This window comes from Chelon labrosus, assembly GCF_963514085.1.
Source record: "Chelon labrosus genome assembly, chromosome: 2".
Lineage (NCBI taxonomy): Eukaryota > Metazoa > Chordata > Actinopteri > Mugiliformes > Mugilidae > Chelon > Chelon labrosus.
This window is the reverse complement of record NC_140338.1, coordinates 34,888,263-34,915,969: the sequence shown is the minus strand read 5'-3', so window position 1 is coordinate 34,915,969 and position 27,707 is coordinate 34,888,263. Positions and strand designations below refer to the sequence as shown.

Below are 27,707 nucleotides of genomic sequence, written 5' to 3'. Positions count from 1 at the left end.
GAAGTCCTTTGCCCGTGAGTGAGCGGATGTTGAAGAGTCCGAAGTTGACATCACTGCAAACGGAGGTGGAGACATGGTTAGCCGACTTGGCTAGGTTGGCTAACATGCCGCAGTTCGCTCGTCTGTCGGGTTTTCTGCGAGGACGGCGAGTTGTGGACCAGATGGAGTTGATGGCAGATGAGTGGTTGATGTGGAGTCTCAGGCGGGACCCGCGGTGGATGTATTTCCGACGGGGGAGCCGAGCAATGTCCGGGTAGAGATGTAGCACCGGTGGAGGATCTGACAGGTGGATCCGCAGCTGGAGGAGCTCGGCAGCTGTGTACTGGTGAAGGGCTGTCGATGGACCTAGTATACTGGATAGGACAATCCAGACTAGGATAAACCATACTGCCAATCCGTTATTCCACATGATGGACGAGTGGAGGTGGTAGCTAGCAGGTAGCCGCAGCCAGGTGAGGAGTGGGAGTCCAGCAACACGCCACAGGTAGTGTAGTCAATATTATTATTATATTCAGTCTGTCCGTTTACCAAAACGGGCAGATCAGACTGTTTCAAAGCCACTGCACCAGCATAAACCAAAGTCTATTAGGTCGCAAGACCATAATGACGTTCAAGACAAAAAAAGTTACCGGCGAGCAGCGGCAGCAAGTCACGCCAGCGTTCACTCGACCGGTTACGTGGTGGTTGATGTCACTGCTATGTGGGCGTTTACATGATCACAATGAACTGATAAATGGCAATAACAGGTAACTGTAATAATCCATTGTTAGGTGTTTACTATGCTGTATTATGTCTCGAGTGAATGTACTGGAAAAACTTTCTTTCGCAAACTTTCTGTCCTAAAATGTAATCTGTAATGTATTCCCTTGGATTACTCAAGTAAAGTAATGTATTCTAAATACTTTTGGATTACTTCTAGCTCACTTCAAAATCGTCTAGCTGTGCATGTTTATCTGGGACACTGAACACATGCTTTAGAGAACGATCTAATTACTGTCTTCAGAGAAAAAGTTATGCAAGTACACAAAACACAAATGTGGTCACAAAATAGAATAGTCTTCAGTTTCCTTTACCTTTATTAATTTCCACAGCTCAGAAATGAGGGAAATTAAAGTGCAACATGGCTGCTTTAACAAGCAGGTGTGTAACAAAGCAAAATTATTTGGCATGGACACAACTTGACACAGTCCTCAACCAATAACTCTACGGCATATTTGCTATTAATATCATTTCTTCTTCCCTTTTTTTAAATAATATTATCTTAATTTTATTTATTTTGTTTATTATTTTCCATGTATTTTTATATATATGTGAACATGTTGGGGGTGGGAAATTGTTATGTTTTAGGACGTGCTGTGTATGTTCAGATGTGTTTGCTCTGCGCAGTGCGTGTTTGTTAAACTGTGTTAAAATAAAGATATTGTTGGGGGGGGAGATACCGCTTCTGTTAGACCTGTACCTGTAATTAATTTATGACACTGGCTGTGAACTCTTAAATTGAACTCAGTAGTTATTGGTGGAGAGAACAGTAGGGACACACAGATCAGCCACTGTAAACCACTGACAGGAGAAGTAAATAACATTGACCATCTTGTGACAATGCAATGTTCTGCTGGGAAACCTTTGGACTTGGCATTCATGTGGATGTTACTTAGACCTGTACCATTCACCTAGACCAGACAAGGTACCCACACCCCATAGCAATGACACTCCTTGATGGCAGCAGTCATCCCTAGCAGGATTCAACCTGACACAGGTACACAAAAGCGGTATAGGAACAACTCAAAAAAAAAAAAAAACACAAGATATTGACCTGGCCTCCGAATTCCCTAGATCCCAAACTGATCAAGTATCTGTGGGATACCCTGGAACAAGCCTGATCCACAGAGACCCTCCCCTCAACCCATAGGACCTGAAGGCCCCAGTAACAACATTCAGTTACCAGACACCACAGAACACCCTCAGAAGGCCCATGTCCATTCTCTGATGAGTCAGGACTGTTTTGGAGGCGTAAGGGAGACTTACACAGTATTAGGCAGGTGGTCATTATGTTATGCCTGATCTGTATAGCAGTGACAATACATCCATCTAACAAAATGTCAATGGCCAAACTGCACTGTGACTTTCAGTGGAATGTCTTTTTACCTGAATGAGGAATCATGTACCTTTTCCTGACCTATCATGTAGCTAACAGACCTACATGGTTATAGCTAACACACAGAGAGGGATTCTATTTTTAAGGCCAGCAAACTTATGTTCATCAACTATTTTCACTTACTAGTTATTTTCGTTGATTCGTTTGTGGATTTTTGTAATTGTCCAGCCTAAAATAACACTACTGAAAGTAATTTCTTATTTTCTTTGGATTCCGTTCAACTGTCCCAAACCACCTAAAGTTTATTTTATTTTTAGATAAAAGCACCTTTACTCATCTATGTCAGGCTGGAATCTTGTTTAAAGTAACGTCTTGAACAGTAAAATGATTAAATGATCAAAATAGCTCCTGATTTATTTTCTGTTCAATGATCGTAGCCTTAACCTATAATACTCAATATTACATGAAGTAAATGGAAAACTAAATAAAACTTTCCATTGTAAAGTCCAGGCCTGTTTCTCTGGAAAATAGAAATTTTATACCAAATGTTTTCAATTACAGCTATATCTTCTTATGTTTACGTCCTTAAGATAAGATATGATGATCCTTTATTTATCCCACAATGGGCATACATTGAACAGCTGGTGAGTCTCATTGCTGGTTAGTGCTGCTTTATAAGGATGAACTGCTGTGTGAACACATCCCTAATGAGTGCAAAACGTTAGTGTTAATGAGGCTGGCTTGTTTCTGTAAATGGCTTCATTTGAATTAGTGGCAAGACTGCATTCTGCACTGTCTGCTGGGTCTGTCCTTTGGCTCGTGGAAAAGCTCTGGGGACCCAAGACAAACAGGATTCTCCCGTCAGTGTGTGCAGATGCATACTTAGATGGACAGCCAAATACATATTAAATGAAGTACACATGTCCGCTCTTCCGATATGTTTGTTTCATTTCCAGAGTTCTTAATTGGGAAGCAGAACTAGCTTTAAACTGTACACACAAACACATGCATACTTACCCTCCTTATCGCTAATCCTAATGTGCTGTTAGCAAATACTGCTAATTACTTTGAATTTTGCATGTTAAAATGAAATCCATGTCCAGCTGACTATCCATTAGAATGGCCTCATTGTGCTACTGCTGTCCAAAGGCTGCCAAGCAAAGGACAGAGGTGGCTGGCAGACTGCCTAACTGCATAAAAACCTCACTCGTGACCCATGTAACAATGTGTGGTTATGTTGAGTCTGTAAATGTGTGAGCCAGCATGACCTAATGTCACCCCTGTTAACAGTACAGAATATTTGTCAGGTGGACAGGCTAGACAGGCATTTCCATAATTATGTTTTCACTACCAAAAATGTGCCATTTCAAAATACTTAAAAATTTTCACTATACAAAGTAATAATTGAGGTTATAATCATTAATTTTTCTGATACCTAAGATGTCTTTGAATAAGGAAGCGTGTAGCTTAGGAAAAGTACACTTCAAACAACAAATCCTTTTAAATATTACTTCATCATTCTGCATTACACTAGGCAGTTTAGCATTCATTAATACACAGGATTAGATGTTAGAATCCCTTGTGCCAAAATCCCAGGCAGAACACATTTAGAGGCCCTGTCCAACTGAGAAACCCTAATAAACCTATAGTCATGTGATATGACGCTTAACCTACAATCTAAATGAACTAAGTAAATGCTGCTGGCTTGTATGGTCCGCTCAGCAGCAGACGCTAACTCAAACCTTGTGAAATATAAGCTAAGCAAAAGCTGCTGGCTAGCTTTACCTACAATCTATCTATCAAATCACTGTAGTACTTATTTTTTTACTACTGGCTGCAGGTACAAGAATACATTTCACTGTGCATTGTACTATGTATAACTGTGCATGTGACAAATAAAACCTATCTATCTATCTATCTATCTATCTATCTATCTATCTAAATAAATAAATAAATAAATAAATAAATAAACATAAACTTCTGCTTTGAGAACACCATTCCCTCCAGGGTGGTATGGCGCTTCTCAAATAACAAGCCGTGGATTAACCCTGAGATTAAAGCTCTGCTGAAGGAGAAGAAGAGGGCTTTCAGATCAGGGAATAAGGAGGAGCTGAGGACTGTGCAGAAGGAGCTGAGAAAGAAGATCAGGGAGGGAAAGGCTACAGGAGGATGATGGAGGAGCAACTGCAGCGGCAGGACATCAGAGGGGTGTGAAACCTGGAAACCATCTCAGGCTACAAAACACCCCATGCACAGGTTGAGGGGGATCGACAGTGGGTCAACGATCTAAATCTACATTTCAACAGGTTTGATCAAGCACCCACTCCTCCCCCCATGCAGCCGCTCCCTCACTTGCTGACACCTGGCTTATGCCCTCCTCACGCAGCCCCTCACACCTCTGGCTCATCAGACAATACAACCACTTCAGATAAAAGCGAGGAAAGCAGCTGGACCGGACGGTATCAGCTCCAGGCTCCTTAAGTCCTGTGCAAACGAACTGTCTGGAGTTATGGAGCATGTCTTCAACCTGAGCCTTGAGCTGAGAGTGGTACCACAGATTTGGAAGACCAGTGCCCAAAACATTGCACCCTAAAGACCTCAGCAGCTACAGACCGGTGGCTCTAACATCCCACCTGATGAAGACACTGGAGAGACTGATACTGGGACATCTCCGCTCTGAGGTGGGCCCCTCCATGGACCCACTACAGTTTGCCTACCGTCCTAATGTTGGAGTGGAGGACGCCGTTATCTTCCTGCTACACCGAGCTCTCTCTCACCTGAAAAAGCCCGGCAGCACTGTGAGAATCACCTTTTTTGATTTCTCCAGTGCGTTCAACACCATCCAGCCGGTGATTCTGAGAGACAAACTGGAGAGGATGGGTGTGGACCACCAGCTGTCTACATGGATTCTGGACTACCTCACAGACCGACCACAGTTTGTGAGAAACAGGAACTGTGTGTCTGACCTGCTCACCGGTAGCACGGGTGCCCCCCAGGGGACTGTTCTTGCCCCCTTTCTTTTCGCCCTCTACACAGCAGACTTCAGACACAACACAGACAGCTGTGTACTGCAGAAGTTCTCCGACAACTCTGCGATTGGTGGCCTCATCAGAGGACGACGATGCAGAGTACAGAGGACTGACGGGGAACTTTGTGGAATGGTGTCAACGAAACCACCTCCTGATCAACGCGGGGAAGACCAAGAAGATGGTGGTGGATTTCCGTAGACGTCGTTCTGCCCTCCCCTCACCAGTGAACATCCAGGGAATGGACATTGAGCAAGTGGACTCTTATAAGTACCTGGGTGTTCACCTCAACACCAAACTGGACTGGACTCACCACACTGACGCACTCTACAGGAAGGGACAGAGCAGGCTCTACCTTCTGAGGAGACTGAGGTCTTTTGGAGTGAAAGGGGCACTCCTGAAGACCTTCTTTGACTCTGTAGTGGCATCAGCCATCCTGCACGGAGTGGTCTGCTGGAACAGTGGCATCACAGAGAGGGACAGGAAGAAGCTGGATAAGATCATCAGGAAATCCAGCTCTGTCCTGGGCTGCCCTCTGGACTCAGAGGGGGAGGTGGGTGACAGGAGAGTTCTGGATAAACTGTCATCCATGCTGAACAATGAGTCCCACCCCCTGCACGGTGATCTGACAGGACTGAGGAGCAGCTTTAGTGACAGACTGCTTCACCCTCCATGTGTAAAGGAAAGATACAGAAGGTCTTTCCTTCCTGCTGCTGTTAGGCTCCACAACGTACAATCTTAATATGTGCAATAGTATTACACCATAAGTGTAAAAACATTTTTACAACTCAACCCGTGCAATATTACAACTCAATCTGTGCAATATTCCTAGCTGATTCTGTTCCACTATTTATCTTTATAGCTACCATTTTGCTCTTGCTATTTTTTTATTCTGCATCTTTCTGTAAGCTGTTGTGAACTGCAATTTCCCCATTGCGGGACTAATAAAGGTTTTTCTTTTCTTATTCTTATCTATCTATCAATCAGTCAATCAATCAATCAACTGAACCAGGAACCAAACCGACCACATCTATATTGATGTGAAAACATACTAAAGTCACGCAGCCATCTTTACCTTTAGCTAGTTCCCCAGCTAGCATGCTTCCTACGTACCCATAGCCACTCGCTTGCTCTCTCTGCTGCCCGGGACATGTTGCATACCGCAGTCCTTTGGCTTTTTCCACATATGCCCAGCTCGCTCAGAAGAGCAATCGCAGACTTTGCCACAAATCCACGGCAACACACTTCTACCGGGCGGAGATAAGCCTTCCAGCCATGCTAACTCTGCATACTTAGCTCTCTTATGCTCGTTAGCCTCCTCAACTCTATTTTCCCACGGGACAGTCAGCTCTATGAAATAGACTACTTTCTCTGGCTCAGACCACAACTACAGATCTGGCCGTAGTCGGGTGCTAGCTATCTCGGCTGGATTAACTAGTTGTCCATTTAAATCCGCCCTCATCTCCCAGGCTCCTCCTACTCTTAGCTGTCCCGTGTTATGCCTGATGCCTGCTTGTCTAGCCTTTTCTCCCTCCCGTACAAACTTAATGCGTCTATTTTCTCTGTTAACGGCCATGGAATTTACATTCACCCGTTTTTCCTCAATTGTAGCTGCTAAACATTTCAGTACCTGATTGTGACTCCAGGTGTAACGTCCTTGGGAAAGACTAACCTTACAACCTGTCAGAACACCGTAAAATCACAATTGTAGATATCGATCTAAATTCAGAGATGAAGAAATAGTGAGAACTGACCTGTAAACTCAAAAATTCCCACATTTGCATGCTCTGTGCGAGAGGTTGAGGCAAATCCGCTCGTGGCATTACTTCTACTGTGCGATACCTTTATGAGGAGCGACCAGGATTTCAAACAAGTTTGATTTTCTTGCGAACACACAATTTGTGATTGGGAGGTTGTCGTGAGGTGTTAATCTCTCCCCGTTACCCCACGTATACTGCATGAAGCACAACATGCGTTTGAGCCGAAATTCGGCCCGATTCAAAAAATAGTCGCACGAGTGGCAAATCGCACAGTGTATGCCCGGCCTTATCGATTTTTGCTGAATATGAGAATGTGGTAGGTATTTGCAAAATTGTCACAAGGGTGGTGTGTGAGATTTGGGGCTCTATACACTTGGCTTGTGTCTTGATATCAAGGTGCCTGATAGCTGCTGAACTTAAGTCTAACCATACAGCACTTGATTTGCAAGCACCCACACCGCAGTCACACATGCAAATATACATCTTTTAAAGAATATACGCTAGTTCATAAAATCCAGGAGGAGATGATATACCATTTATCACTAGCATGAGAAATGATGTATCTTCTCCTCCTAGATTCAATTTAGGAATTTTCACCCCTTTAGTGTCCCCAACAGGAATGGCAGATTCTCTGTGCGGGGGCTTCCTAGGGATTATTCCTCTAACTTGAAGTGAAGTTTCTGTGCTGGTGTTCAGACCAGCCTGTTGGATTTTCAAGTGCAGTGCTATTTATAGTTGTGTTGTTAATTAGTAATCAAAATAGATGATTATTTTCCTGTTGGTTCTTGTTGCCTCCTTTGCAGACTGTGACTCGGTGGGAGTACTGAAATGAACAGCCAGCATCCTAGCCATGCAGAGAGCAGTCCCTCCACAAATAAACAGCCCACCGCTTTGGCCCCCAAACTCCAAGTCCAGCGATCACTGTCAAAGGAGAACATTACCATCCACTTCTCAGCTCTTGGGAAGGAGGAAGAGGAGGATGAAGAAGAGCTGTACAAGACAATTTCCTCCACTACCTCAGCCACCATGGATGACTCAAATATTGTGACAGCCTTAGAAGCATGTGAGGAGATGATTGAAGAGATGCCATTGGACTCTGCTGCCGAGGTTGTAATTACTGAATCACCTAGACTTTCTCCTGTTTCTAGACAACATTTTTCTCCCACACAAACTCTGTCTTCACATATTTCTGAGCAAAAAGGCTCAACTTCCAGTTCCTCTCCTACAAAATCTTTTAGCTTTCCCTCCAGTGACAAACCTTTTATAAGCTTGGTAAAGTCTTTCTCCTCTGACGCTGAGTCTCATGATGGGATCTCTTCTGTTCCTGCTCCGTCATTAAGTCATAGGCATCTCATGAAGACTCTGGTCAAATCATTGTCTTCAAATATATCTCAGGACCCACCCTCCTCCTCCACACCCTACCGTCTTCCAGAATCCCGCCTTAACCTGCAACTTTTTAAGCAATTTGCACAATCCCGGATGCCATCTGCTGCCGTGTCATCAGCCGGTGATTCTAAAACTGCCCCCTGCTCGCCACTAAACTCACCAGATAACAGGAGCTTCTTCAAAGTCTCAGAAGTCGAGGCACGAATTGAAGACACCAAGCGTCGTCTTTCTGAAGCCATTGCAGAACCGTTCCAACTCCTGAGTAAGATCATGGATGAAAAGAGTGGTAGCTTAGTTGGCAGCAGCATTTACCGGCCCAAGTCTCTCTCTGCCAGTGCCTTAGAACCCTCAAACATTACTTCAGTCAATGGTCACCTCGAGAGCAACAACAATTACTTCATCAAGGAGGAAGAAGGAGGTGACTTGGAGGCCGAAAGCCCCAACAGCAGAGCTTCTGGTACAATTGAATCACCTATGAACCCTTCTGTTGACACTAAAAGCCCAAACAAATCATCTTTACTTTCTATGTCATTGGATAAGTGTACGATGTCCGCTCTTGCTAAACAGGAGGATGAAGACTTTTGCATCCTGCATAGCGATGACTTAGACACTTGCACTGTCACAGAAGGTGAAGGTGTTGATAGATCTGATAATACAGGAACTGGTAGTCATACTAAAATGCCACTAAGTGGTAGTACTGAACCATGCAGGGAAGATGAATCTAGAAGTACTGAGCAGGCACCTAGTGTTCCCCACTATACTCTCATCATCCTGACCCTATTGATCTATGGGTATTTTGTATTACCTCTGCCTACTTACATTGGAGGAATGATGCTTGGGATTGGACTGGGATTCTTTTTAGCCATTGGTCTTGTGTGGGTGACCGGACCAAAACATTCTGAAAATGACAAAAGACATTCCAGACACCACGGGAAGCTGTGGAATCTGACCAAGTTGGACATCAAGGAACCAGAAATTTGTAAGGTCAGTAAATCTTTAACTCCTTGGTCAGATTCATTTTGTCATACTGCAGTGTCCGTCGCAAGATATTCAATATTTTGACCATTTAGAAATGAAATCAAACTGTCGAGATTACAAAACATCCACAAAAGTTCATTCAAGTAGCTTTTTCAATTCTAGGTGACCACTCAGTCCTTTGAATGCCATACACTTTATGTAAAATCAACAATGTCCTCCTTGTAGGGCTGGATGAATGAGATACTGAACTATGACCCAGAGACATACCATGCCACACTGACGCACTCTGTGTATGTCCGCTTGGAGGGCTCCATCATTCGTCTGTCTAAACCCAACCACAACATTGCCCGCCGTGCTGCACACAATGAACCAAAACCAGATGTAAGCTTCATCAGCCAGAAGATCTATGACCTCACCAACAGCAAAGTATGTGGGTATATCGCTATTACACATCCAACAGCTCTGAAGTCCTATTAAAGTTGTTCTTTAGACTCTGTAACATGTCCAAGCAGTGAATGTCAATTAACATTAGCTCAGAAATCTTCATAGATATATGGTAAATGGCCTTGCTTTTATACAGCGCTGTTCTACCTATTGGTACTCAAAGCACTTTACAGTCACAGACACATCTACCCATTCGCTCACACAAGCACTCACACATTTACACAGCAGCAACTGGGGGTTCAGTGTCTTGCTCAAGGACACTTCGGCATGTGGCACATTCCGAGGATCGAACCGCTAACCCTCTGGTTCGTGGAAAGCCCGCTCTACCTACTGAGCCACTGAGCCGCCCCCTAAAAACAGCAGATCATAGAATATGGTCAATTTTGATTGACTCTGAAGAAATTAATCAAGAATGAGACTCAGATTTTTTCCCAATTTTTTCCCAGGTGTATCTGGCACCACTGAACCTTGCAAGGAAGCGAATATGGAACAAAAAATACCCGATCTGCATTGAACTTTGTAAACAAGATGACTTCATGTCAAAGGCAGAAGAAGACAGGTGGGAGGCCAGTGATGGCATTAGCACAAAGGCCAGAGTAGAAGGGAATGGAGGACCACAGGAGCAAAGATTGTCCTCCACTTCCAGCAGAGACCTGACCATCTACCTGTTCGGAAGGACTGGGAGGGACAAGGAGGAATGGTTCCAGAGGTTTCTTGCAGCCTCTAAGCTCAAGGCAGACTTGAAAAAAGGTTCCTGTGTTGTTGGGAGTAAGAGAGGTGAGTGAATGTGCATCTATTTGTTTGTTGAGCATAGATTAACCCTCCGGCCTTGTTCAGAAACGCTGTTCACTCATCTTGTTCGTGGCCAAAAATGGTCACTTACAGATTGAGTCTGTATTTTTTTTTAGAGTTTTTGTTTTTACTGCATTAAGCTTTTAACTAAAATCAGTTCTTGTACTAAGTATAACAAATTAATTCCTTTTTATTGTTTTAACCCTTCAAGTGTCAGTTTGTTTGACCATGCACATGTTGGAAAACAACCTCAAAAATTACCATTTGCTATATTCTCAGAGCAGGACACAGAGGCATAAGTCACCAGTAGCGCCCCCTATAGACCCTATTGCACGAAACTTGGTGGGCTTGTAAGGAGTCGTCCACAGATTATTATTGCCAATTTTCAAGCAGTTTACTATGGTGGTTTGTGAGATATAAACATGTAGTCATTGTAGAGCCCCTAAAGCCTGAATTTCATGAAACTTGGCATGGTTGTACGCAAGCATATTATAATGTCAGTTGCTATGTTTCATAAGGATTGGGTGAATACTTCAAAAGTTATAGGCCTTAAAGTCATGTGAAATGTTTCCATGTCACCTGTAGCACCCCCTGCGGACGTAATGTCACGCAACTTGATGGGCGTCTACACAGTATTTTACAGAGTGTGCAGGCCAAATTTCATGAAGTTAGCTATTGCAGTTTTTGAGATATTGAAATATTGCTTGTGTAGCGCCCCCAAGAGACCAAGGGCCACAAAAGTTGGGGTGCTTGTACAGAATCATATTATTATCAATGATATGAAGTTTGATTAAGTTTGGGTATATACTTCACAAAATATTAGCTTTGGAGTTATACTGTGCCATGCCGTAAAAAATAATTACCCAGTGACTTTGTAATTAATAACCCTGCTAAAATTCTTTTGAGAACTTTACATTATCTTTGTCCATAAATGGTACATGCCAAGTTTGGTGAGAATTGGATGAACGGGCTTGGAGGAGTTGATTTTGCTTTGAGGTGCAATTCATTTCAAAATGCCGGAAGAAAATGGCAGGCGGAAATGGGCGTGGCCTAGTGCATTAGAACCAGTGCTATGTAAGGAATCAGAAAAATAATTTTGTTTCTAGGGCACACGGTTCTCGAGATATGAGCCAAAACATAAATTGACTTATTATAGCGTCACCTAGCTGCACGCATGTGTATTTTTATGTTTGATTTTCACTGCTTGTTTGTTAGTGTTGTTTGTCTGTGTTGATCACTATGACGTGTGTTGCTGCCTTTCTTGGCCAGGTCACCCTTATGAAAGAGGTCTTGATCTCAATGGGTTTTTTATCTTGTTAAATAAAGGTTATAATAATTGACACCTTGGCAAAGTGACATGCTAGGACTTCTACCAAGTTACCAGGTTTGATGCCTTTTGCCCTTGCAGTTGGTCCTGGGCAGACACTTTAGCTATGCAGAATGAGATAAATCATAATAATAAGAAGAATAAAAATCACAACATTAGATGATTACAAGTGATCATAAAGGGGTCCATGCTGTGGTGAAGTCGTCCCTGAGCGGGACGCTTATAGTCAAATTTCAAGCAGGTGACTGTGCTGGTTTGTGAGATATAAATACATAGTCGTTGTAGTGCACTCTACAGCCCGAATTTCACGAAACTTGCCATGATTGTATGCAAACATAATGACAGTTGCTAAGTTTCATAAGGATTGGGTGAATACTTCAAATGTTATAGGCCTTAAAGTCATACGATATGTTTCCATTGTTGGGACCCTAACCTGGTGGCGAGCTATGGAAGCTCACCATGCATAACCAAGTTAACCACATGTTTGTCTTTGTCTTGGAAACAAAGGCAAGCACCAGAACTCTAAGTCCCACAATCCTCCAGGTGTGAAAACTGACCCAGCAGTTATCACCGGCTGACAGTGGCATGTGACCTCTGAGGTTATCAGGTCATCAACAATGCTCTGTTTGGCCTGTGTTCTCTCTCTTGCTCTCTTCCACCTCTTGTCCTCCACTCCACACCTCCACGTGGAGACCCCCAGCTGCTCAGCTGCAGATGGCTACCAGGTAGTCTGCTAACAAAGAGCAGCTACTCCAGGCATGTTCTCCTTGCAGCAGCGAAGCGAGATCCTGCTTGAGGAATCTGCACCAGCAAGTCTTTTAGCTAACAAACAGAAGGTTGGCAGGCTAAACCCCCAAACAACAGGAGCCACACGGCTAGTTAGCACCGAGCTGCTAACAAGCTACTTCAAAGGACTTCAAGGAGCGGCTGGTTTCCCTCCAACGTCTGCCATCAGGAACACACAGCAAAGACTTCCAACTTTTCCCAGCTCGGCCCTTCCATCAGGAACCGCCAGCTACAGGAGCAACACAACAGAAATGGACTTTTCCACCAAAGCTGGTAGTATGACCTGGGCCTAGTCAAGCTAAGTTAAGCATTGAACTCTTAAGATTTGACTTGATGTGATATTTGTTTTTATTGAGTTGTTGTGATCGTTCGGTTGTAAGGTTAGAGTATTGTTAAGTTGATGTTAGTTTAGATTATGCAACACATAGACTCAGGGTCTCTTGCATGCTAAACTAACCATCCTTCCTCTAACCTGGCACTGTGTCTGTGTCATAAAACTCTTATCACATTCCACACACGCACTCAGCCAGCACATGGCACATGAGTGTCCCTACTCAGCAGCCATCTTGTTTTGTGTTCAAGGCCCCAGCAGCCATTTTGACACACACACACCCGTATAAAGTACACTGTAGTTAGATCGTATGTTTTTACTTTTATTCTTGTTAATAAATGTCTTTTAAACATACCTGTTGTCTGTTTAATGTTGTACAAGAATGAATTTTGCCAACTTCTACACTGTCAAGAACTCCAAATTCCTTCACTTGAACTATTTGTTAATGTGGTAATTTTGATAGATAGATAGATAGATAGATACTTTATTAATCCCGAGGGAAATTCAAGCATCCAGTAGCAGTTACAAACATTGAACATAAAATACAAAAGCTATATAAAAAATAGAAAGTGACTAGAAATAAAATGTTTATACAACTATAAACTATGTTAAAAATATAAAGTGACCTGTTAGAAAATATAAATATAAAGTGACCTGTTAGAAATATAAAGTGACCAGTAGAAGTAGAAGGTTTTTTTTTTAATTTTTTTTTTTATATAAATATGAGAGCTACAAATGGGAAAAAATGAATGAAAATCACAGTCACCAGATGTAGCAGAGGTAGACAGACATGGTAAATGACAGAGTGTCCAGTAAGTAGGTGCAAAAGATTTGTCCATTGTCTATTGTGTCTCCAGCCATCACTGAGAGCTGTTGTACAGCCTGATGGCCAGGGGGACGAAAGAGTTCTTCAGTCTGTTGGTGGAGCAGGATTGAGACAGCAGCCTGCCACTGAACACACTCCTCTGCCTGATGAAGGTGTTGTGCAGAGGGTGGTGGGCGTTGTCCAGTATGGACAGCAGTTTGTTCAGGGTCCTTCTCTCTGCCACTGTCACCAGAGAGTCCAGCTCTGTGCCCACCACTGAGCCAGCCCTCCTCACCAGTCTGTCCAGTCGAGCAGCGTCCCTCTTCTTGCTGCTTCCTCCCCAGCAAACCACAGCATAGAAGAGGACGCTGGCCACCACAGACTGGTAAAACATCTGCAGCAGTTTTTTGCAGACGTTGAAGGACCCCAGCCTTCTCAGGAAGTACAGACGGCTCTGTCCTTTCCTGTGAAGTGTGTCCATGTTTGTTGTCCAGTCCAGCCTGTCGTCCAGCTGCAGCCCCAGATATTTGTAAGTCCGGACCACCTCCACATCCCAGCTGCAGCCCCAGATATTTGTAAGTCCGGACCACCTCCACATCGACCCCGTTGATGGAGATGTGATTTCTTCCTTCTGAAGTCCACCACCATCTCCTTGGTCTTGGAGGTGTTCAGCTGCAGATGGTTGGACCTGCACCACCTCATGAAGTCCGCGACCAGGCTCCTGTACTCCTCCTCCCGTCCATCCTTGATACAGCCAACTATCGCATTGTCATCTGAGTATTTCTGCATGTGGCAGAGCTCAGAGTTGTACTGGAAGTCAGATGTGTACAAGGTGAAGAGGATGGGAGAGAGCACAGTCCCCTGTGGTGCTCCGGTGCTGCTGACCACAGTGTCCGACGTGCAGTCCTTCAGTCTGACGTACTGTGGTCTCTCTGTGAGGTAGTCTGTAATCCATCTCACCAGGTGTGAGTCCACCCTCATCTCTGTCAGCTTGTCTCTCAGCAGGAAGGGCCGGATGGTGTTGAAGGCGCTGGAAAAATCAAAAAACATGATTCTCACAGCACCGCTCTCCTTGTCCAGATGAGAATAAGCCCTGTGTAACAGATAGAGGATGGCATCCTCTACGCCCACCTTCTCCTGGTATCCAAACTGCAGTGGATCCTGGGCGTGGTGGACCTGGGGTCTGAGCAGATGGAGCAGCAGCCGTTCAAAAGTCTTCATGATGTGGGATGTTAATGCAACTGGTCTGAAGTCACCCGGCTCCCTGGGGTGTTTTGTTTTGGGAACCGGGATGAGACATGAAGTCTTCCAGAGCACAGGGACCCTCCCCAGCTGCAGGCTCAGGTTGAAGACATGCTGAAGCGGCTCTCCCAATTCAGCAGAGCAGGCCTTGAGCATCCTTGGACACACTTTGTCTGGGCCCGCTGCTTTCCTTGGGCGCAGCCTCCTCAGCTCTCTGCTCACCTGATCCTTGGTGATGGTGAAGGGGAGGGGGGTTGAACTGTCCGTGGTGGTGGTGGGGAGGGGGAGGTGGGTTGAACTGTCCGTGGTGGTGGTGGGGAGGGGGAGGTGGGTTGAACTGTCTGTGGGGGTGGTAGGTGGGAGAGCTCTGCAGTCCGAGGTGATGATGGACGTGATGGGGGTGTGGAGTGGGCAGTCACTGTCTGTGGGAGCTGGAGTATCGAACCTGTTAAAAAACAGGTTCAGCTGGTTTGCTCTCTCAGCATCCCCCTCTTCTGTGCTGCTGCCCTTCTTCTTGCAGCCTGTGATGGTTTTCATGCCATCCCAGACCTCCCTCATGTTGTTGTGCTGCAGCTTCTGTTCCACCTTCCTTCTGTACTCCTCCTTTGCCTCTCTCAGCTGGACCTTGAGTTCCCCCTGTACACGCTTCAGCTCGTCTCGGTCACCATCCTTGAATGCCCTCTTCTTCCTGTTAAGGATGTCCTTGACATCACTGGTGATCCAGGGTTTGTTGTTCGGGAAGCAGCGTACAGTCCTAATGGGGACCACAACATCCATACAGAAGTTCAGGTAGTCAGTAGTGCAGTGGGTGACCCCCTCGATGTCCTCACCATGTGCGTCCTGCAGGACGTTCCAGTCAGTAGATTGAAAGCAGTCCCTCAGAGCCTCCACTGCCTCAGGAAACCACTTCCTGAAGGAGCGTGTGGTTGTGGACTGTCTCTGGATCTTTGCCTTGTAGTGTGGTGTGAGCAGGACCAGGTTATGGTCAGACTTTCCCAGTGGGGGCAGAGGAGTGGCAGTGTAAGCTTCCTTCACGTTGGCGTACAGGAGGTCTAATGTCCTGTTCTTCCTGGTGGGGCAGCTTACAAACTGGTGAAAGTCTGGTAGTGTGGAGTCCAGTGTGACATGATTAAAATCCCCAGAGATGGCGATGAAGGCGTCTGGGTGTTGTGTTTGCAGTCCCGCTACGGTGGAGTGGATGACGTCACACGCGGTCTCGGCGTGTGCACGCGGAGGGACGTAAACACAAACAACAATGGCGTGGGAGAACTCTCTGGGCATGTAATACGGTCTGAGACCTACCGCCAGCAACTCGATGTCTCTGTTGCACACAATCTCCTTCAACGTAACATGCCCCGGGTTGCACCACCTGATGTTAATAAACAGTGCGAGTCCTCCACCTTTGCGTTTGCCGCTGCGTCTGCAGTCCCTGTCCGCTCTCACCGTCGTGAATCCAGGTACATCCACATTAGCGTCCGGTGTGTTCTGGGTGAAGTTTCAGAGAGACACAGTAAACTGCTCTCCCTGAATGTCCTGTCGGTCCTCACAAGGGCCGCCAGCTCGTCCGTCTTGTTGGTGAGACAGTTAACATTCCCCATAATGATCGAAGGAACCGAGGGCTTGTACTTCCACCGCTTAGCCTCTAGCCTAGCCTTCACCTTCGCCCCGGCTCTGCGGCCTTGTCGCCTCCTCCTCAGCTCCTCAGGTATGGGGTGAACAATGCCGGCTCGTCCCGTTGTTTGGAGTAAAAGCAGCTTCTCCCTTGAATAAACAAGTTGTCCACCGCTGTGTTGCCGGTAAAAAGACATTGTATCCATAGGATATATAAAGTTACACAGCAAGTGTAGTTAAAAAAAGAAAAAAAGTTGAAAAAAACACACTTTAAGCACTAAAAACGACACGACACGTACGGAGCTACTGGATCGGCGTCCTGCTCGCGCCGGCGCCGGAAATAACATTTTGGTTATAGTTATTAAGTTAATTATTAATCAGAAATCCAAATTAACAATTTAGTCAGTTATGAGACTGATTTGATGAATTGGCTATCTTTTCCCTTCGTAGAAGGGTGGTGCCCCGAGGTGATCTAGTAATTCAGATCGAATTACTCAATAATAAATAATTATTTTTGATAATTATTAATTATTTATGATAGCCAAACAATATTAACAATATTGAGTGCCTTAGTACACAGGCCCAACACTGTGTCACCTGTAGCGCCCCCTGTTGACGTAATGTCATGCATCTTGATGGGCGTCTACACAATATTTTAGAGATTGTGTATGCCAAATTTTATGAAGTTAGCTATTGCAGTTTTGGAAATATTGAAATGTTGCTTTTGTAACACCCCCTAGAGACTAAGGGTCACAAAAGTGGTGCTTGTACAGAATCATATTATTATCAATGATCTGAAGTTTGATTAAGTTTGGGTATATACTTCAGAAAATATTACCTTTTGAGTTATACTGTTGCACGAAATAAAAATTAATTAGCCATTAACTTTTTAATCAATAGCCCTGCTAAAGTTCTTTTGAGAACTTTTCATTATCTTTGTCCATAAATGATACATGCCAAGTTTGGTGAGAATTGGATGAACGGGCTAGGAGGAATTGATTTTGCTTTGAGGTGCAATTTTTTCAAAATGGTGAAAAAAATGGCATGCGGAAATGGGCCTAGTCCATTACAACCAGTGCTATCTAAGGAATCAGAGGGAGAAAGAATTTTGTTTCTAGGGCACACAGTTCACGAGATATGAGCCAAAACGTAAATTGGCCTGCCTGCCACCTAGCTGCAGGTATGTGTATTGACACCTTGTCAAAGTGACATGCTAGGACTTCTACCAGGTTTGATGCCTTTCGCTCTTGCAGTTTGTCCTGGGCAGACACTTTAGCTACGCAGAAAAAGATAAATCATCATTATTATTATTATAAGAAGAAGAAGAAGAAAAATTGCAACACAATCAATAGGGTTCCTGCAACTTGTTTTGCATGGACCCCAAAAAATCAATAGGGGTCCTCATCAGTCCTGGTCATGAAAACCAACATTTCATTTAAATTCAAAATTTTAACCCTATAAATGCCTTTTAGATTATATAATGCTAATGGAGACATAAAATCTAATTTTTTTGCCAAGTAATACATGCTAACCATCATTGCAGCTAAATGTATGCCAATAATTAACAGTATCATTATTGTTTTGTGCAGTGACAGAAAAACATAAGCCTCCCACTTAGCATGTTCATGGACAAAAATGTCCATCTCCTATTTCCTTTTACAAAATACTTAATTTGGCACCAGTCCTAATCATGAAATATACAATTTTAATTACAGAATTTTAAGTTAGTTACAAGTATTTGGTTGTAAGTAGTGCTTCAAAATGCAAAATGCAAAAAAAAAAAAAAAAAACTCCAGCAGGCTGTTCAGCAGCTGATCAAAACTTTAATACCATAGCCTTAAAAAGACAAAATTTAAACATGGCAGGATTGATGACCAGCACAAGCAAGGCCTCTCGCACAGTCATCTTAAATTTCTTCAAAGATCTTGAGGGTTATGAGACAAAGGGGTCAAGTGGTAGACCCAAAAGCATTACACACGCACTGAGCCAGAGGATCTGGCGTGCTGTTGGTGAAAACACAATGCCGATCCTCGACCCAAATTAATGCTCTTACTGATGCTGGCTACAGTCCGATAACCATAAGACGGCATCTGCGAAAGGAGGGCTTAAAGAACAAAAAACATCTTCAAAGGCCACGTCTCCTCCCATGACACAGAAGGGAAAAGGAGCACCAAACTTGGGACATTGACGGGTGAAAGAAAGTTTTATGCTCTGACGAGAAAAATATTAACTTGGACGACTTCAAACGTTTCTGACATAAGGAGATCCCACTGGAGATGTTTTCTACGTGGCACAGTGGAGGAGGCTCCATCATGATCTGGGGTGCTTTTTTTTTGAAAGTTCCTACTTCAGGTGGTGCAGGGGCGTCAAACAGCGGCTGACTATGAGGAGATGATGGAGCAGGCATCCCTCTTGACTGAGGGCCCTCGTCTAGGCGGTAATGACTTGGTATTTCAACAGGACAATGCTGCAACTCACAATGCCCACCTAACAAGCACTTCTTCCAGGAGAATAACGTTGCTCTTTTGGACCACCCTGCATGTTCCCCTGATCTAAATCCCGTAGAGAACGTTTGGGGATGAATGTCAGGGAAAGTTTACAAAAAAACGGATATCAGTTCCAGACCCTCGATGCCCTTTGTATATTTTGTAGCTCTGCTTACAGTCTGGTTATGATCCAACAGTGCGAAATGCAAATTTTTGTAATTTTTCCCATGGTCTTAAGATTTTGTTCAGGAGTGTACTTGATGGAACCTAATATTTTTTTAATCATCATTGCAGGTCAGTACCAGGAACAGTAACAAAGATTTCTGTTTTTGTTTGCATTATTACTTTTTTTGAGCAGTGACAAAAAAGGCAGAAACTCTCAGCTGGCTTATCAGTGGCCAAAAATGGCCATTTACTGTTTGTTTTTACAAAATGATATTATAAAGATAATTTTCTGCTTTCAACCGCTATTATTAGAGTCGGTTTTGACCATGAAATCCAAAATTGCATTAAATTTCGGAATTGTAAACCTTTAAATTTGATTTGAAAAGTAAAGCAGTACTTGTCTACATTTATCATCATCAAAGAGAACAACAACAGCATATGTAAATGTGTGTGTGTGTGCATTAGTGTATGAGGGAGTGAGAATATTAAATTGTTTCAATGAGAGTGTGTGTGTGCGGGTGTGTTTGTGTTTGTGTGTGCATGCCCTAGGACCAACAGGATGTGCAAACCACAGTAGAGTGGCCCTTGCAGACATTAAAACCCTGTTTTACCTGTACGGTGACCTTGGGTGTTCTGAAAGGCGCCTAGAAATAAAATGTATTATTATTATTATTATTATTATTATTTGAGCTGCAATTTCACTAACATTTGTCATGCACCAACACAAATTATTATCTGACATCCTTAAACTCACACAGTCAGAATTGTGTCACTCATTTACTCAATTGGAGTGTAGTAAGCCATCATACGGCCCTACTGGAAACTAACAATAATACATGAAATTGCTTCCTTGGCCAAAAATGGACAAATGACATAATCTGGAGGAAAACATTAAAACCTACAATTTTCAAGTGTTGAGTTTAGAATAAAAGCCATTTTACCTAAATTCTTATAATTTCATGCTGTAAATAATGAGGCATTATTAGGTGGCCAAAAGTGGCCATGATAGAGCCAAGTTGTACAATTGTATGTATACAGTATATTATTTATATATTTAAAGAGCTGATGTTGAATTTAAAATATCTGAAAAAAAATCTAGACCCTTGGGAAATTTTCATTAATTGCATTAACAAATGGTCAAAAAAAGTAAGTGAAATTGTCACAAATGGCCAGCATAGAGGTCAGAGGGATAAGAAATTGTTCTGTATTTGTTCATTATGTTTCTAAAATGGCCACAAATAAAAACTGAAGCCTCTAATTGTGTTTTCTGATGTTTGCTGTGACCTCCAGCTGTGAACACTCACAGTCGCAACAGCAGCCGCAGCAGTCTGGATGAGGTGCTGGCATGTCAGCTAAGGTCAAAGGAATTATCAGTCTGCCCTGCATCTGCTGGCAGTGCCAAAACTAAGACTATGTTGGACTACAATGTCTACATGGGCTCTTTACTGCCACAGCAGTCGGCAGTCAGTCCTTCAGCTGCCAGTCCTATTCTCCAGAGTCCACAGAGCAGCCCCGGGGCTGATAAGAAGGTAGCACATACTATATTAACATTTTATTCTTTCTAATTTCCTATAATCTGCAGTTTAACCTTGCTGTTAAAAACACAACAAATGTCTGTGAAGATTATCTGTCATCCAGGTCATTCATGCATTTGGTGGGAGGAATCCAGAGTACCCAGAGAGCCCTCAAAGACACAGAGAGTACATACACATTCCACACATAAAGGCCCCAGTAACTGGACTTGTAGAGTTTCTTGAAGACATTCCTCCACTCATCTAAGTAGCTTCTTCAGTTTGAAATGACTGGTGAGGAGTTGGGGTTTAAATCGAAACATCTGTCGGTGTAGCCCATCAGATACTCGCTTGATTAGTGTCTGTCAATGACCTGTTGTTGGGGGAGACTATTTGGCCCTGCCCTTTCTCCAATGAATGGTGCGCTAACAAACCATTATCATTCAAATGATCCAGTTTCAAGGTGTGAACGGGGGTGGAACTACTTGGGTTCAGATACAGTCTTAACTTTATTGTAAAATGATGGCAGATTATATCTCAGTCTGTCTCTCTTGTTGAGAGAAAGATTTTCCAGGTTTGACATAGACCGTTTCTAACTCATCTTTCAAACCATCGGTCTTTTCTGGCTAAAATATGGACATTGTTGTCTTCAAAGGAGTGTGCTTTGTCCTTCAAGAGAGGTGGACCATTGAATTGTTTCCTGACAAGCTGGCTCTCCTGTGTTGATCCATGCATTTGTGGATGGGTTGTTTTGTTTCCCTACTGTTCAAGTCTGTGCACTCATCATTGCACTGAATAGCATGAACTATGTTTCTCTGTTTTTGCCTGGGTGTTTTGCAGTGTTGTGGGTAATGCGTTACAAAGTAACTTTTTTCGTGTAACTTGTAACGCGTTAGTTTCGTGCGTTAAGTAATCAGTAACTTCGTTATTTTTTTAAAAAGTAATCCGTTGCTTTAAGAATTACTCCGGATAAGGAAAGAAAAATTCCGACTGCAGCTTGCTTTTTGTCAGACAGTGCTGTGCGGATGTGTCAGCGGAGGCGCAGCGCTGTGATGATGCGTCTGTGCCCTGCTAACCAACGTTACCTGTGTGTGTGTGTGTGTGTGTGTGTGTGTGTGTGTGTGTGAGTGTTTTTGAACCGCCGGCAGGATGGCAGAGAGGACAGCTTTTGAATCGTGGAAGTACGCACATTATTTTCAATTCGCCAGCGAAAAGGACAAGAACAACATAACGGAAAAATGCACACTCTGCGTTGGTGAAAAGCTTCTGTCGACCGCAAAAAATTCCACTTCCAATTAAAAAAAAAACATCTTGTATCCAAGCACCACTCTGTCACCCTGGTATTGTTATCCTGCAGAGTTAATTTGGTTGGATGAATGACGTTATTCATTGTCAGGACTTCTCGGTGCATTTAAAAGAGGCTGTGTGTCGCTGAGTTGCAGCATGTGCGAGGTGCTGCAAACGGCTTTTAGTTTTTGGTAACGCATGAGTACTCTAACGCGTTACTTTTATTCATAGGTAACGCTGTAACGTAACAGATTACCTTTAATTGATGGTAACGTTGTAACCTAATTAACTACTTTCCAAAGTAACTATACCCAACACTGGTGTTTTGTCACTGGGGTGAACAAGTTTCTACCTTAGTGTGTTACCGGGTTTGAAATGAACAGGAATGTGGTGTTTCCTGAAAATTGTCTTTAAGGTTTATATGGTCTGTTTTTGCTCCTTCTCCTTACTTTCCATCATCATGGGTACAGTCTGTGCTCAGTGCTGATGACAACCCCCAGTTTAATGTTCAGGGGGTGGTGCTGAATTACAAAATAGGTGCTGGTTGATTGTGAGTTTTCTATATACTCCAATGTTGAGGCTTCTGTCTTCTTCAACATGCACAATGCAGTCCAAGAAGGCCAAACTATCTCCACTGATGTCCTCTCAAATAAACTTGATGTTGTTGTCCACTGCATTGATGCGCCGTGTGAACTATTCCACCTCCTGTGTTCTGATTTTAACTCAAGTGTCGTCCACATGGACGTGATTCCTGTGAAAGAGTTCAAGGCTTTGATCTCTACTTCCTCCATATATACGTTGGTCACTATCAATGAAAGGGGTGACCCTATCACACAGCCGTGTTTTTGCCTATCAAAACCTCCATTAAAATGGAAATAGCTGGAAGTCAGGTACAGGTCGAGCAACACGCAGACTTGGTCTGTGGGTGAGGTTTTGCCAAGGTGCCGTCCTTTAAACTCAAGAGAGTTTTCGATGTGGTGAGGAGTAGGGAGGTGGTTGCCAGGTGCTTGGCGATGTTATATGTGACAGAGGTTATGCTGCTGACAATAGGTCTGAGTGGGGCTCCTTCCTGGGGGAGTCTATAAATGCAAGAGGTGGTTTCTCCAGGGTTCAACCTGTAGTACAGTCCCTGACAAAAGTCTTGTCACTTATCCATTTTGTAGAAACAACAGTTTATAACCTGACTTTTAATTAATCCATTGGTTTTAGAAATGGCTCATATGAATGCTAAAACCCTCCCAAATTATGTTTGATATACTAAAATAAATTTGCTTCACTGAAGAAAGATTGATCATTTAATGAACACAGAAAGGTCAGATTTTGGCAAGACAAAAGTTTTGTCGCCTACAGAAAGTAATGTGAAAATTGAACAAATCATTTACTTCAAATACAAAAATATGATGCATAACATCAGTGAATGAAGTACTGGTGCTGTGAGATCCATATTTAACATCTTGTATGACTTCCATGAGCTTGAAGGACTGCATCCATGCGGTTCGACAATGATTCATACAATTTATTGATGAAGTCATCAGGAATAGCAAAGAAAGCAGTCTTACATGCCTCCCAGAGTTCATCAAGATGCTTTGGTTTCGTCTTCCATGCTTCCTCTTTCATTCTTCCCCAGACATGCTCAATGATGTTCATGTCTGGTGACTGGGCTGGCCAGTCCTGGAGCACCTTGATCTTCTTCGCCTTGAGGAACTTTGATGTAGAGATGGAAGTATGCGATGGAGCACCATCCTACTGCAAAATTTGACCCCTTTTATGGTTGGGAATGTAAGAGGTAGCTAATACTTCTTGATATTTTACGCTATTGATATTGCCTTCCACCCTGCAAATCTCTTGCACACCCCCATACTGGATGTAACCCCAGACCATGATTTTTCCGCCACCAAATTTAACTGTTTTCTGGGTGAATCTCGGATCCATGCGAGCTCCAGTAGGTCTCCTGCAATATTTGCGGCGGCTGTGATGTAATTCAACCGAAGATTCATCTGAGAAATCCACCTTCTGCCACTTTTCCAGCGTCCATCCTTTTAGCAGGCTGTGGGCCTTGGCAAATGCCACACGTTTTTTTAATTGCCTTTTGTTTAGTGCTGGTTTCTGGGCACTGATTCTACCATGGAGGCCATTTCGAGACAGGATTCTACAAACTGTTCTGGTTGACACGGGGACTTGAGGTGACCAGGCCTGGTGGAGCTCTGCTGCAGTGGAAAAGGGGCTGGCCTTGGATTTTCGAGCCAACAAACGGTCCTCCCGAGCAGTTGTCTTGCGGGGTCTGCCGGACCTGGGCTTGTCAAAAACATCTCCAGTCTCTTCAAATCTTTTTCTTATTCTTGTAAGACTGCTTTCTTTGCTATTCCTGATGACTTCATCAATAAATTGTATGAATCATTGTCGAACCGCATGGATGCAGTCCTTCAAGCTCATGGAAGTCATACAAGATATTAAATATGGATCTCACAGCACCAGTACTTAATTCACTGATGTTATGCATCATATTTTTGTATTTGAAGTAAATGATTTGTTCAATTTTCACATTACTTTCTGTAGGCGACAAAACTTTTGTCTTGCCAAAATCTGACCTTTCTGTGTTCATTAAATGATCAATCTTTCTTCAGTGAAGCAAATTTATTTTAGTATATCAAACATAATTTGGGAGGGTTTTAGCTTTCATATGAGCCATTTCTAAAACCAATGGATTATTTAAAGGTCAGGTTATAAACTGTTGTTTCTACAAAATGGATAAGTGACAAGACTTTTGTCAGGGACTGTATAGATGTCTATCAATTACCTTTTTCTTTTCCAGTTGTTGTAGGTAGTTAATTATTTTTCGTCTTGTATGTGTTCACGTCTTCAAGAAACTTTAAAAGTCCAGTTACCTTTTTTTTTTAACAATTTTGGAAACACAACAAATATTGTGACATACCCATGCAAAAGCTGTAGTCAGATGAGTAAGAATAGTTGTATTGGTAGGGGATTCTTTTTTTTTTTTTTTTTTTTTTTTTTTTTTTAAATCCAGCAGAGACATGTAGGATTCATCTAATTTTCTCCTATTGTTTATGGTAACTCATCTGCTTTGCCTTTAGCTTCAGGGTACTTCGGCTCAGGTGCAGCCCAGGGGAGAGGAGGAGGAGGAGAAGGAGGAGGAGGAGGAGGATAATGTTGCCTGGGTGAATGCGGCTCTTGGCCGGATCTTCTGGGACTTCCTGACCAAACCCTGCTGGTCTGAACTGGTCTCCAAGAAGATTCAGATGAAGCTCAGCAAGATACGGGTAAGTGGAACAAAGCCTATAACAAAAAGTCACTTTAGAATAGAACCTAAAACAGCAGATGATAGAAAAAGGCAAAAAGAAGATCTTCACCTTCCTGCTGACAACTTGTGTCCAGGCACACCCTACACACACAGATAAGGTCTTCAAATGTCACTGAGGATCTCTTTGCAGCTCTTTGAATGTCCTTGCAGCTTCATACTGGGTTTACAAGCGGAGGAAACCCAGTATGAAGCTGCTTGTAAACCCAGTATGAAGCTGGGTTTACAAGCAGAGGAAAAGAGTCAGTAATATGTTTTGATTTGTGTGAATACCCACAACTTCCTGTGGAAACCTTGTAGTCTAAGAACAAGTGTGGAAAATGTTTTGTTCTGTCCCTTGAGGACTGAACAATATGCTCTGCTTGCAGCCATGTATTTTAAGTGCAGAAAAACTGAAAGATGATTTAGATCTCTTCCGGGAAGACTGAAACATCTCAAACAAACTAAACTGAGGTCAGTTGCCTCGGTTTTACACAAGCTGTATAAACAGAGATGTGCAAATTAATACAGAGATACTTATCTGCAAGCAAGCTAACACGTCTTGCTTGTCAAGCAAATACCTTACCGTGCTTTTACTCCTCATTATTCCAAAACCGGGATTATTTATCCCTTAGGTTGGTTAATTTGGGCTGGTCCTGGGGTTGCGTTAACCGAATATTTTACGTCATTGACTGTTTTTTTAAAACTGTGACGGAAAAATCTGTAGGCCATTTGTCATTTTGACAGAACAAACTAAAAATTTAGACAATAACAAGGATAGCCCCAAATAACAAAAATTGACAATGTCAGTAGCGAGTGTTTCCACCATTTGCCGCAATGACAGCTTGACAGCGACGTCTCATGCTCCTCACTAGCCTCATGATGTTGTTCTGAGGCAATGCGTTCCACTCTTCCACAAGTGCTACATGCAGTTCTGCCAGGTCACGTGGGGCTGGGGTACGATTATCCAGTCTCTGCTTCAGCTGGTCCCAGACATGCTCTATAGGGTTCAGGTCTGGGGACATTGCTGGCCATACCATATGAGGCACTCCGACTTCCTGAAGTCGAGCTGTGACAATTCTGGCACGATGTGGTGGAGCATTATCATCCATGAACATAAAGTTGGGGGTGTGCTGGTGGAATTGGGGGATGATGATGGGTTCTATGATGTCTCTGCGGTAAGAATGTGCAGTGACTGAGCCATCTACAATAACCAAATCTGTTTTGCGCTGACTGGTGATGCCTGTTGAAGACTGTTGCACCTCCTCCACCAAAGCGAACCCTGGGGACCATGTTGACCTCGGCGTATCGCTCACCTCGCCTTCTCCAGCAACGCTGACGACCATCATTTCTGTGCAAGGTGACCCGACACTCATCAGTGAACAGGACGGTAGACCACTGCTGCATTGTCCAGGTCACATGATCTTGTGCCCACTGCAAACGTTCACGGCGGTGTCTTGGTGTCAGTGGAATCACCTGCAACGGTCGTCTGGCATTCAAGCCAAAGCGGTGGAGTCGGTTGCGAATGGTTTGTCTGGAAACCCTAGTACCCCTCACATCTCGTAAACGGGCCTGCAGCTGTGTGGCAGTTGCATAACGATGTCTGAGTGCATAGGTCCTTAGGTACTGGTCATCGTTGCGGTCTGTCACTCGTGGGGCTCCACTCCTGGGCCTGTCACCGACCCGAAGGCGCGCTATGGCCAGGTGGCACTGCTCGTCCGTTAAGTGACGTCGTGTGTTCATGGCTGTTTGAATGATGAACTTGGAATGACTTACTGACAATACCAGCTTTTTATACCCACAGAATGTTGAAATTGATGCCACATTGAAAAGGGTTGTCTTTTAGTATTTTTTGGTATTGGCCTTCATGGCTTCACGGCAGTGCCTGCGGCCATCTTGTGTGACGTGTGGATGCTGCAGCAAAAAGTGACAGAGTGACAATGAGTCAGGCTGCTTTTTATGGATTTTTATGACCCTGTCAGTCAAAATGACAGACAACGGAAAAGTCTTGCGCAACCTCTGGCTCAGCAGTGACACTCCATTCTGGAACAAATAAACAGAGTTGAGCCCCGTTACAGAAGGTTGCAGTTGCTTCCCAGGGAGTTTCGTTTGCAGTGTGAACACACATTGCCCATGGACTAATACAACTACTAAGTAGTTATAAGTATAAATGCAAATGTAAACAAGTTTAAATGCCAGTACCCACACTCCTAATTGAAAGTGAAGACTATGCTTCACTTTGTTATTTTCTGACTTCCTGAAATCAGTTTTCCACCAGCCAACTTTATGAAAAATCACAAAACTGTTTGCAAGAACATAGTATTGAGAGTACGTCAGAACTTTGTCTTGATTGCCCTGTGAACATGAACCAAACCAAGGT

The 27,707-nt window shown here is 43.5% G+C and overlaps 1 protein-coding gene across 2 annotated transcripts in view; it reads left to right on the top strand.

Annotated features, from left to right (window-relative positions):
• Window positions 1–27,707, top strand: part of LOC311495821 (testis-expressed protein 2-like) — a 90,498-nt gene that overhangs the window by 30,303 nt on the left and 32,488 nt on the right. For both annotated transcript variants that reach the window (XM_084555436.1, XM_084555435.1), the window contains exons 3-7: window positions 7,685–9,251; window positions 9,471–9,671; window positions 10,136–10,466; window positions 20,525–20,763; window positions 25,125–25,310. In XM_084555436.1, coding sequence (XP_084411562.1) covers window positions 7,710–9,251; window positions 9,471–9,671; window positions 10,136–10,466; window positions 20,525–20,763; window positions 25,125–25,310 — 2,499 coding nt within the window. In that variant the 5' untranslated portion in view covers window positions 7,685–7,709. The remainder of the gene's footprint in view (window positions 1–7,684; window positions 9,252–9,470; window positions 9,672–10,135; window positions 10,467–20,524; window positions 20,764–25,124; window positions 25,311–27,707) is intronic.